Genomic DNA, 12,396 nt, shown 5'->3' with positions numbered 1-12,396 from the left:
ACATTTCCACAAAGAACCTTTTTGCTAGAGGTTCTTTAAGAACCGTTCCTGCAAACGGTTCATGAGAGGAAACCCAGCTGCACTATCAAAAAAATGTTTCTTTTCGGCACCATAAATGCTGCTCCAAGGAACTATTGCAAAATAGGTTTCATAAGGAAACATGTTCATAAAAGTTTGTTGACCCAGCTGGTTCGGTAAAGAGCCTCGTTTAAAGGGTTCTTGAGGGTGTCGAAACAATTCTGATATCAATATATCAGCCAATATTCTTAAAAACAAAGAATATATACATAAACACACACTTTTTGCAATGATCCCTCAACTGTGGTTGTCAAACACAAAGATGTGTGATGAGGTTAACAGCAATCTTTTTGTTCTGTTGAAAGAAAAAGATGACTCATATATCGGTTGGGCTCTATTTTAGATGAAGTTATTATGGGGATCTTGAAAAACAAGTACATAATCATTCTTGTTGGCCATTTTACATTTACATTTTTTACTACATTTCATTAAATTACAGTCAAAGTATATAAAATGTCAGCCTCAGAAAAATGCAAAGCGAGTCCAGTGAACACAAACACAAACTCAGTCGCTATGAGGGGAAACATAGACCCGTCAGTCCTTTGGAATAACTTGTGGATGCATGCTTAATATGCAGGAACACTGAATGCATTCTCCACCTACAGACTTACTGTCAAACCTACATTGTTGTACTTTCTGAGCAAAATATGAAAACTTAACAGAAAGCAGGCTTCTGCAGGGTTATGAGTTAGAACACCGGACCAGCCAAAAGCACGAACATATGAAAAATAAACAAACAGGAAAGTTATGACCTAGATTTATCCTTATATAATACAAGTAGTTGAAGTGTTTGCTATAAAGGTGTGCTTGAGACAGCCTCCAACACACAATCATATCCAGAATTGAATCTCAATCTCAATCTTTGCTTAAGGATCTTTGTTGCGTAGCAAGATAGGACATTATTTTATGCAACCATCCATTTTATCTTTGATAATAGTATTTGATAAGCAGACTCGCAGGTTAACAGGTAGAAAACATTTGCATTTTATTTATGAGCACTTGTGAGATGGGTTCACGGTTTGTGGTTCAATCATGCACAGACCGACAAAAGCCAGTGAAAGTCTGACTTGTCAGAGATGCTTTGGACCTCCAAAGAACCGACAACAAGCCACCATACAGGGACCCATACACTTCACACAGGACAGACAGGGGCATGGTTGATGCTCTGGATGGTGGAGGGGAGCAGGTGTGTCTGTTTGATTGGTCAAAGTGACAGCAGAGTGACAGGAGCCTGACAGCCAGGTGCCACATCACTCCTCAGCGGGCCGAGACCTTCCAGCAGCATTCATTCATTCATTCATTTCACTCTCGCTCGCTGACTGAGTGACATGATAGAGACAGAGAGAGGGAGAGGGAGAGGGAGGGAGTGTCAGACAGCCAGACAGGCCTGAGAGACTCTGAGATAATTACTGTCTCTACAGAGTCCTCTCTGACTCCTCAGACAGAGAGAAAGAAAAGAGGCAGGGATGGAAGGGCGAGCCAGCAGGTGGAACGCTTCATTACATCTTATTAAAAAAGGGCAACGCATTGTTCAGGTGAGGCTGGTTCAGATCCACAGAAGAAAAGGTTGGTTCCTGAGGGTTTTCTTCCCCGATAACATTTGAAACTTTAAAAGAAACACACACATAAATTCCATTCCTGATATTGGTATGTCATGGCCAAATATTTGAACTTTCATTTCTATACTTTAAAACCAAAAGCAGACCAATGAAACGTCCTCACATTCATTATATCTCTCTTTCCTGGTTGATGTAAGGAGCACAAACTTTAGCGTGCCGGTATGCTACTGTTAGCTGGTATAAACATGCATGTGAATAGCTTTTTTTGCGAGCATGCTAAACGTTACACACTTTTTATTGGGCTTTGGTTCATACAGATGCTTCATACAGTATAAAACATTGTTGCCAGCTATTTCAAATGGAAAGAAGCCAAAGCCTGCTCTAGATGCTGCTACATGACATCATGTGCTGATTTACTCTTACCAGCTTTTATTATCGGCCATTTTTAAAGCTGCTATCATCACATCATTACGCATCTAAATGTACATTTAACCTTTGTACGCTGTTGAACTGTAGAGCTGTGGAAATGTCATGAACAGAGAGGATCCAGACGCTGGAGTAAACCTCTTGTAAACTGTGTTTTGAGGAAAATAATACTTAAATAGTCGAAGTAAAATCTTTCAGAACAAAAACAAAGACGAAGGAGTTGGGGCTCGCCGCACGATTGTTATGCACATTCACAGTGTTTTCATATCTCTGTTTGGCTGTTGATTTTTGAATGAACTTGTTGTTAAAGGGATGTTAAAAGCAGAAAAGTCTAGCAAGAAACCTGCAAAGCTGGCAGCACACTAGCTGAGAGTGAATGTGATTCAGAATAACAGTTTTCTGGAGCGTTGGAGCGGCTGATGTGCGTGTTTATGAAGCTTTAGTATACGTATTTGCAAACCACTGACATCATGGTACATGGTAATGTTGGCAGTAAATGAAGAACACATCGTTGAATTATGTTGGGGGGTGACAAGGAGTCGTCTAAATGTCACACAACCCTGAATCCAAAAAAGTGTGGACGCTGTGTGAAACAGAATGTGGTCAATTGGCAACAGTACAAAGACAAAATATGTAAACACTTGCATCATCATCATCATCTTTATTGATTTTTGTAAATATATAATTTTATTCTGAATTTGATGCCAGCAACACATTTCAAACAAGCTGAGACAGGAGCACCAAATGAACTGCCTGTTTGGATCGTTCAGCAGTTTAACAGGTGTCGTGATTGGGTATGAAAGGAGCATCCTTGAAAGGCTCAGTCGTTCACAAGCGAGGATGAGGCGACGTTAACCACTCTGTCAAGCACATTATTGTATAGAGGATGTTACTACATTGGCTCAGGGACACCTCAGAGAGCTGTCGTCAGTGAACACAGTTTGTTTGTAAATGATTGCATTCTGTTGTGTTTATAAATGTTTTCAGTCCCTCAGGAGGAGGGTTGAAGAAATTAATCCAATACTTGTTTATATTTCGCTCACTATTCCAAAATGTTGGACTGACCCAACAAACATGTCCGTCCCTCGAGCCACACCACTAACATGGCTGAAAATGGGATGACTAACTCTTCCCACTCTTACGTTTGTCTGTTGTTTCGTGTGCAGCTGTAAACAGAAGCTGTACGGAGAGAAGCTGCCCAACACCAGCATCATCATCCCGTTCCACAACGAGGGCTGGTCGTCGCTGCTGAGGACCGTTCACAGCGTGCTCAACCGCTCTCCTCCACAGCTCATAGCAGAGGTCATCCTGGTCGACGACTTCAGCGACAAAGGTACTGAGGACGCACACACACACACACACACACACACACACACACACACACACACACACGCACACACACATATGCACACACGTTCACACAGGTACATGAGCACAGCTGCAGTCAGTACCGGCTCGCTAGTACTTGTGGTGAACTGCGGCATCCTCTCCCTCCGTCTCCTTCTTTCATGCCCACACACACAGTCACACACACACACACACACACACACACACACACACACACACACACACACACACACACACTGACACTAATCTCACACACAAAACACTGAGTCATTTGTTTGCAAGTGTTGGTGACTGTTGGACAAATAATAAGCCGTTCAGGAACAAAAGCAAAGAGAGGCAGAAACAAACACAACCACACACACACGTGCGCACACAGACACACACACACACACACTCACCCACCCTGTTGTTCATTTATTATCAAGACCTGAGAGCAGGGAACATCACCTGTATCAGACATTTTTTGGTTTTATTTTTCTTTTATTACAAAAATCAACCTCCCTCTCGGGCTCCATGAAAACTATATTACGATTGTGTTTGGAGCTGAAGGCTGCAGTGACCTCTGAACAGATGGTGATGATGAGGGCATCGTGTGACCCTGCTTGTGTTAGCAAGAGAGAGAAAAAAAATCACTTCCTGGCCTGGATTGGTATTCACACACAGGCGGCTTAATCAGTTTGAACTGCGGAGTTAATGTACAGCTTTGAACCCTTGCATAATAAATCGGGGGGACAAGTGCAATATTATCGCCGGGCTCTGAGTGGAGGAGAGAACAAGATATTCATCATTAAGCCCGGTTCACGCCCACCGTGTGAAGCATAATTTCCTGCTCACTTTCCCATTTCCTAAGATATTAAATAATGCACTAAAAATATATGAAGAGGGAAGAAAGAAAAGGATATGAAGTTGTGTGTGTGCCGAGTGTTTTTGTGCGTGACTCTTTTGCTCAGTGTTGCCGCTTCAGAGGGACACATGGGGCCTCATTTTACATGAGACTGCTGTTTCGGTTCATGTATATGCAGCAGTTCAGAATGCAAAATGTCTGGCTGGGGCGGAGTATGAAGCAGAGAGTGTGGTGATTTGATAAATATACTCTGAGCCAGTCACATCGCTGCTCGCATTGCTCTGAAACAGCAGACATCATTACCATCCCATATGTAATCTATTACCAATATTCAGTGGATTAAAGTTTAGACCTTATTTTCAAGCTACTAGATCACAAACAAACCTTGAGATGTCTCCAACTCAGTTGATGCTACCCAGCAAAGCATTATTTTTATTGTTGTGGACCACAAAACATCCCCGTGCAATCCTCTTTTCTATTCAAAGATTGAATAGATCAGATGAGTTTTTTTGAGAAGAAAAACGGTGCAATATTATGAAACTTTTTTATTATATTAGCAAAACTTCACATAAAAAAAGTACATTTTCTGGCAGAAAACCTTTGACATGAAGCAACAATACATACAAACTATTCGGCACTTAAAACCCCTTATTATGTATGAAGTGTCTAAACTGTTGAACCTTTTATTTCTTATTTTTCATTTTCCTTTGGATTATATCATTCATTTAACCTCAACCTCATACATCAATACCGATGGTGAAGAAGAATAAGCTTCTCCAGGAAATCTTGTGTATTGTAGGGTGCAGAGCAGCACCAGAGTTAAACAGTACAATGATTTTAGAAACATGATAGATAATAGTTTGGTTGAAGCGGTTTATATGATCACGTTTTTAAATCATAGTTTCACATTCCTACATTTAATCAGAGAGGCTGGATCACAATCAGTGCATTAATGCATGTCCGGATGTCAGTAGATTGGAACGGGAGAGCGAGGGCAGATTGTCATCATCGATGGTGGATGGCGTCGTTCTGTCAGATGGATTAAAAAAAACACAAGTGAAAAATGGTCGCCAGAAATACTTGGGTGGTTTTTGAATGGGAAACAGGGCAGAATATTAAGTTATAGCCAGCCAGTCTGATGTTTGAAGAGGTGTGCATGTAGTTATTCTGCAGCAGCCTGTGTCATCTACATGAGATTTAATCAAGGACACTGGTCGGTTGGTGTAACGGCGCTGCTGCCTTCAGATGGCTGCAGGAGAAGCTTTTCATGAGGCAGCTGTGGAGCAGAACAGTCATCTGTATCTATGTATTTATTAGTTGGAGCAAATGTGCTAAAATAAAGCAAAAATTCCTACATGTAAATAAAAAGTATTTAAATTAAACACCCTTCAAGTATTAAGTTAGCTCCTGTTGATGAAATGACAAAAGTGGCAGCTGAGTTTATTCTCAGCACATCCATCCATTTGCAGTTCCTCATCCGAATGAGCCTCCCACCTGTGAGTTCGATGCCAGGAAGTAAAACACCACACAGACGGGCAACGCAAATTTCAAGGTCAAGAAAATACGAAATGATTGTTGTGGTTGTTGCTCCGCCGTGGAGACGAGCCCGATGTAATAAAGCCTGAGGTAAACATCCGTCACTTTTCCTGATGCTGATGAGCAGTCTGTCTGCTCGCTCTGTAATACCGATGCCCCACCACATTAAATGATGCTGTTTTGTTTTCGGTACCTCACAGCCGACATGAGGACGATAAACAATTGATGAGATGTTTTTTCGGAGCGCAGTTATATTTTCTGGGGTGCTAATTAGTACCCAGCTTCTATGTGGTGTAATTATAGCCTCGCTGCAGAGCGGCGTTTGAGGAACAGCCTCTTCTCTCCTTTTTAAAATCATAATTAATACATCTATTCATATTTGACTCAAAGGATACCTGATGATTTATATTTATCTGTATGCCGGGCTGGAGTTGACTTCTTGTTGTATCTGATAGGAGAACTTTTCTCTTTGGGTTCAGGAGGGCCTCCGGTGGATTGTGGACCGTTTTACCTCCTCTTGATGGTGGTTTTTCTGGTGAACGTTATGTCTCAGAAACACACAGAAAAACAGAACAGCAGAGTTCGAGCTGTGTGGAGCTTTGAGGAACTCTGGCGGCGTCGGTCGGGGATGGTTGTGAGTCGAGGATCATCAGATTCAAGGCGGGGGTCAGATGGCTTTCATTGGGAGTCTCTATATTTGTTTATCCCCCACTGAGCTCTGCTCCTCCACTTCCCTTCACTCTACAGACTAAAGTACAACGCTACTCATTCCAACCTGGCAACGCATCTGGTGTCTGTTAGCTTAGACGTTCAAGTTTGAGGGTAAAAATGGACCAGCAAGTGTAGAACCATGGCGGAGGTGTTCGTTCTACTGAGTGCCGTTCTCGTCCGTTATTTTGATGTTGAACTTTAAAAGGAGAAAAGATGAGTCGAATCGGTTGCTGTGAGAAATCAAAGCACGATGTGTCACAGTTGTCCTGATGGATTGTGGTCGGCCATCTGTGACCTGGTTACTTCAGTGCAAACATTCTGACAGAAGAAAAGAAAAGTTGTGTCTGGTTTTGCAGGCAGATGTCTTCAGCAGCGGCACGTAGCCAGGCAACAAAACAACAGTCACCTTCAAAGTTGTTATTTTGAAAGGAAAAGGAAAGCGGTCCCAAACACTTTTTTTTTTTTTTTTTCTGCACAAGCTGTTTCCTCTGCAGAATAATATTTGGAGAAAAATCTCACCTGTTATTTTCAAGTGATGATAATAATTTCCCCTTCCGCCCACGCGAGTGCAGAAAACCTGAAATTAAAAGCTGGCAATATTTTGCATCCATATTCATCTGTTTTTCACTGCGTATCACCTTGTTAATGTAAAATGATCTCAATCCCTCCTCGCTCACTCTGCCTCTCTCACTGTCTCTCGCCCACGCTCACCTCTGCGTTGTCGGAGCAGTTCATTCAGGCAGAACCGTGACTCACAGATAACATGCAAACACTGAAACCTGCTGGTTTTATCTCCTGTCTTCCCCTCATCGTCCTCAGTGTCTCTTTTCATACCTCCTGTCCTCTTGTTTCTCTTTAGTTTTTTCTGTCTGTAATCTCTTCTTTGTCTCTGTGTCTTCTTCTGTCTTTTCTTGATGCCTCTTGTCTTTAGCACCTCTGTCTATTTCTTGACATCTCTTCTTGTTTGTGCGTCTCCTCTCTCACCTTGTGTCCATTGTGGGGAGATTTTTTTTCAACAGTTTCTTTACAGAGTCTGGATTTTGTCCTTTTAACTCTTTTAACTTCAGCACCTTTCAATGGAAAACTTTTAGTCTTCATGTTCTTCTCATTTTGTCTTTTGTTTCTCCTGGTTTCAGCTTCTCATAAATCTGATAACAATATAAATATTAATATGTGAATATATCATATTAATATATATATTATTAATATAATATGTTTGCTTAAGATCCCTTAAATTTGTTAAATTTTAAATAATTTGCAATTGCAGAAAAAAATACTCCAACCTTATCACTCGTTGGACTTAGTGGACAGTGGACTACTGTTTTAGGGCCTCGAGTTTGACATTATGGCCGTCTCCTTCTTGGTTTTTTGGAGCCAGAAGCGACCGTATTTGGTTGACAGTGTGGAGCTGGGGAGGATATCCTGATTGGATGTGACTGACAACCTGAGGACATGCTGTGGTAGCAACATGAACATCATGTTGTATTGAAGAAGACTTGAAACTAGAAGTTGAGACCGTAAACTTATTTGGAAAGTGTTTACTGAGGTAAATAATCACGTGAGAAGTAGAGTCATTGTCTCATAAACTTACATACAGTAGGACTTATTTTTGGAACCAGTGGAGTTGCAAACATGAGAATAATTGCAGTGCATTAAAGTGACATTGACTTCAGTTATCCATTAAGTCATGGCAGCGTGTTAACATCTTCCGACTTGCATTTGTCTTTACTAAATCTACTTAATGGAGACGCTGGTTATAACTTACCTAAAAGATTTTGTTTGGCATTTCTGCACAACTATTTCTTGTTACTTGTTACCAGAGATGTGGACTCGAGTCACAGTGTTCACAGTGGAACTCGTCTCAGACTTGAATTGGAGACATGATGACTTGTCTGTGTTAAGTCTGTCAGTATTTCATTATATAACTGATGCGGAGATGATATTTTTTGATTGAAAACAACTTGAGAAATAAATAAGCTTTTATAAATGTATTCGTTTTTTCTTTGATTATATTTATTTCACTGAACATCAATAATTATAATACATTTTCAAGTCATTTTCATAGTTTAACAGGTAAGATAACCTGACCAATAATATCATAATTTGACTGGTACTTCTTATTTCTTACTTCTTATATCTTCTTTTTTCTCCCTATAGAGACTGCAGGTAAGGCTGCAGTATCTTGACTTGACTTGACTTGACTTAACTTGGCTCGCCCAAGAAAAAATGAATAAAGACTTGGTTGAGACCAAATGACTTGGTCACATGTCTGCTTGTCACCCAGATTTGTGGGCTAATACCAATGTCTAATATGCAGTGAGCTAAAATTGTCTGATAATATCGGTCAGGTTCTGGAAATGACCATCAGTCCGTCCCAGTTTGAATCTATTTAAAGTTCCCTTTTATTCTCTTCTCATTTCTTCTGTTCCTGTTTCTCTCTCCTCTTCTGTCCCTTGGACTTGGACTGTCTTTTCGTTTACAGTAAGTGGGTTTGATATCCACCTTTTCCAGGGATCAGATCAACAAAGCTCCTAAATCTGACTCTAGTAGATCCGTCAGCTCCAGTGACTGCTGGGATTGTTGGCTGTCATGTTGCTAACTGAACTTTACTGTTGACTTTACTCAGTGGAAGATTGTTGATAGCAGTAAATGTCAGGTTTCAGTGTCAGTCCCTCAATCAAAGAGCAGCTGTTGTTTCTTTCTGGTTCTATATTCCCTCTGACATTCAACAGTCATAAAGGTAAGAATCCATCACAGAAAAGGCAGAGGGACTAATATTTCCTCTCGCCTGAATGGGAAATAATATGATAGAGCCACAACATGAGGTTTAAGTTAGGGTGAGGACTGATTTCTATTGCTCGCATATTTTGCTTCTGGCACAAAATGAAACTGGTCTTCTCTTGATAAAAGGAAATCTCTTCACATGAGCTGTCATGGTGATACAGCTTATATCGCCTCCTAACTTCCTTAAACAGTCCCTGCAGTATATTTGCAGGCTATTTTTGGGATTACTGCGACCTAACGTGTGATTTCAGGCCCGTTTTTCTAAGAAACTTAAATGCAAGTTGCAATTCTTCTTTGTTTTTGCAATGAAATTGCTGGAGCAAGTGAACATTGCAAAGGATATTATTTATTTTTTTTGTATATAAGTGCATTCACAACATGTGTTAACATGTATTATCTTTATTCCTAAACCATTTTCTTTATCACACACACAATTTGTCTCACAGACTGCCAAGCACAATTTTAACACTTTGTGATTAAAGGCTGATTTATGGTGGCATGTAGGCTCTACGCAGAGCATACTCTTTAACCTATGCAAGTGGCCTATACAGTGTTGTGAGTATTATTACATGTGCACTGGCGTGTCTGTGCTGCTGCGGACAGTGAGAGGTTTGCTAGCTGTAGTCGGCTGGTCAGGAGGGACTGCGACAGACGAAGATGTTGATGTGTTTACTGGGAAAACTGCAGGCCGTGCATAACACTGGACAAGACGAGTGAAAGTTTGTGACTGGACACATATCAGGTCTGATCAGAGACAGATCTTGAAAACAATCACCAAACATACCAACGTGAGTAAAACGGGCTCGGCTGGTGACTCTCAGTCAGTGTCGGTATCTTTACTTTTTGGTTTATGGTCTAGCTGTACTTCATGCTCTTGTTGGTAGTCGCCATTCTGTGTATTTTGCAAAGCCTCCAGCTGTATATTCTACAGTCTCGGCTATAAATTCTAACACAGCATCTGTAAGAACTACATTTGGTCTGTCTGTGTTTGACGTTTTAAATTATGCAGTGAGGAAACTGCATTTCTGTGACAGTTGCATTCATCCAGCTGTTGTGTCAGCTCAAAGAGTTATCAGCTATCACTGTCATTGTCTTTTACACATTCAGGGCAAAAGAAAGCTGAATTAGAAGTTTATATCATTAATGCTTCTGCTGTGTTATTAAAGATTCCTAAAATGTGAAGAAACCAGTTGGTTAAAAAAGATTTTATCAGCCCTTAAAGGACAGCTTCCTATTTTCCTTTCATATCTCTGTTCTGGCGTGTTATTGGGCTCAGATGTCTTCATAGCAGAGTTTCATTAAAGCAGGGACAGCGGGAGCCCAGATGTATCCATCATGGTTAACTGTGGTGTATGACAGAGACAATCGCTCTCAGCAGGACCACTGAGCCACACTGCAGCATCACCTCCTGTGATGGAAACCTGTCAGCGACTTCAGATTGATCGCCCAATTATTCAGGCACTGTCCACTGCCTGATGGGATCAATTAGACGACTGTCATAGAAACTATAGAAATGGGAACATTTGATTTGGAAAAGACTTAATGTTGATATGAAAGAAAAAGAAGAATTACACAAGAGACTGAAATGTCTGAAATGTTTGTGTTTGTGAGTGTATTTTTTTTCAAAATGTAATTAATTCTGTTTACTGGTTTGTCAATTTGTAACAATTTCAGACTGTATGACATGTTTTTAATGGTGGTTATCGTGTTTTGGCAGGAAAAGGGAAAGCAGTGTGGAGGCAGGTGATAAATGGGCGCGAGCGATAAATGTAGTCATAGAGTGAGAAATGGAGCAATCAAGACGCATGAAACAACATTCAGAGAGAGGAGGAGGGAGGAGAGATGATGTGAAAGACAGAGAGGGGAGGTGGATGCTTTGAATTTAATTAATTGTTTTACTTTTAAGAACCTGCATCAGCGAATACGTTGAACAGACCTCCGGCTCGTCTCATCATGACCTGAAATGGACAGAGAACAGAAACGTGTAATGAGGAGTTCATTTGGCTTTTTTTTTTTTTCGCTCAAGCTTGAGATTGAAAGTGTTGAAATCTCACTTGAGAGAGTCTGGAGCCTGAAAGTGAGCACGTCAGTTCCTGGCAGACGAATAAAACCTTAACCAGATTATCTTACTCATGTTGCAGTCGGAGTAAGCAGAGGAGCTGGTTTGCCAGTGTTTTGGCAGCAGGACAGGTGCAAAATAAAAAAAATGACAAACATGGCTGTCATGATGATGAAAACAAACACCCTTTTTTTATGTATTATTATCTCTCTCTTTTATATTCCCCAGTTCCTCACATCCCGTAGGCGACCACGCATTGTTCGGGCATGAGCTTGATTATCAAAAACTCATTTGGGAAATTGGGTTACTGTCAATCATCTAAATACATAAATCAATTCACAAATGTACTCACTGAGTCATTGGTGCTGTTTAAAACCTCCTGAATATATGATGCCATTGCTCTGACAGGGCATTTAAAGGAATATTCCACTGAAAACTAAGATTTTGAGTATCAAATACTGACCACTTGTACATTTAAAAGTTACACAAGAAGATAAATCCATTGACTGAATTGCTCGCAAGATCAAACAAATCCACATGATAACTTCTTTGACCATTGACCATTGACCAAGAGCAGGATGTCCTGACAGTGCTGATCTCTGAGGGAACAGAAAGCCGGAGAGTCCAAAACCTGTGAGCTCTGCTGCACCATCAGCTTTGATTTATTCTTCCCCTGTTGGAATATCAGCTGCTTTACAAGTAAGATGTGGTTTTTACACAGTTCAGGGACAGTCGATGGTGCAAATACATCTTTCGGATGAACTGTGTTAACTTATTTTATTGCTCGCAGCCAAGCTAATGGGCTTTCTAACTGAGAGTTAGCCATTAGCTCGTTAGGTACAGCCTGACCTATATTTTGACAATGTGTGGGTGATTTTTGTTGCGCTGCGTTTTTTCACTTCTATTTCATCCAACCTTTACTAAACTTCATACATATTTACCTTATGTAGATGATTTTGGATATTGTTTGACCTGCCGCACTTTTTTGGCCGTAACTCTTCCATGCTACATTCAACTGAAATCCAATTTGGGGATGTCATACATACAGCCAC

General features: G+C 40.7%; 1 protein-coding gene across 1 annotated transcript in view; it reads left to right on the top strand.

Annotated features, from left to right (window-relative positions):
* LOC141007023 (polypeptide N-acetylgalactosaminyltransferase 10-like) overlaps nt 1–12,396 on the top strand; it is an 87,191-nt gene that overhangs the window by 37,386 nt on the left and 37,409 nt on the right. The window contains exon 4 of the mRNA XM_073479345.1: nt 3,230–3,396. Within this exon, the coding sequence (XP_073335446.1) occupies nt 3,230–3,396 (167 nt within the window). The remainder of the gene's footprint in view (nt 1–3,229; nt 3,397–12,396) is intronic.

Source organism: Pagrus major, chromosome 13 (assembly GCF_040436345.1).
Source record: "Pagrus major chromosome 13, Pma_NU_1.0".
NCBI lineage: Eukaryota > Metazoa > Chordata > Actinopteri > Spariformes > Sparidae > Pagrus > Pagrus major.
The sequence above is the reverse complement of the archived record's forward strand: the minus strand, read 5'-3'. Positions and strand labels throughout refer to the sequence as shown.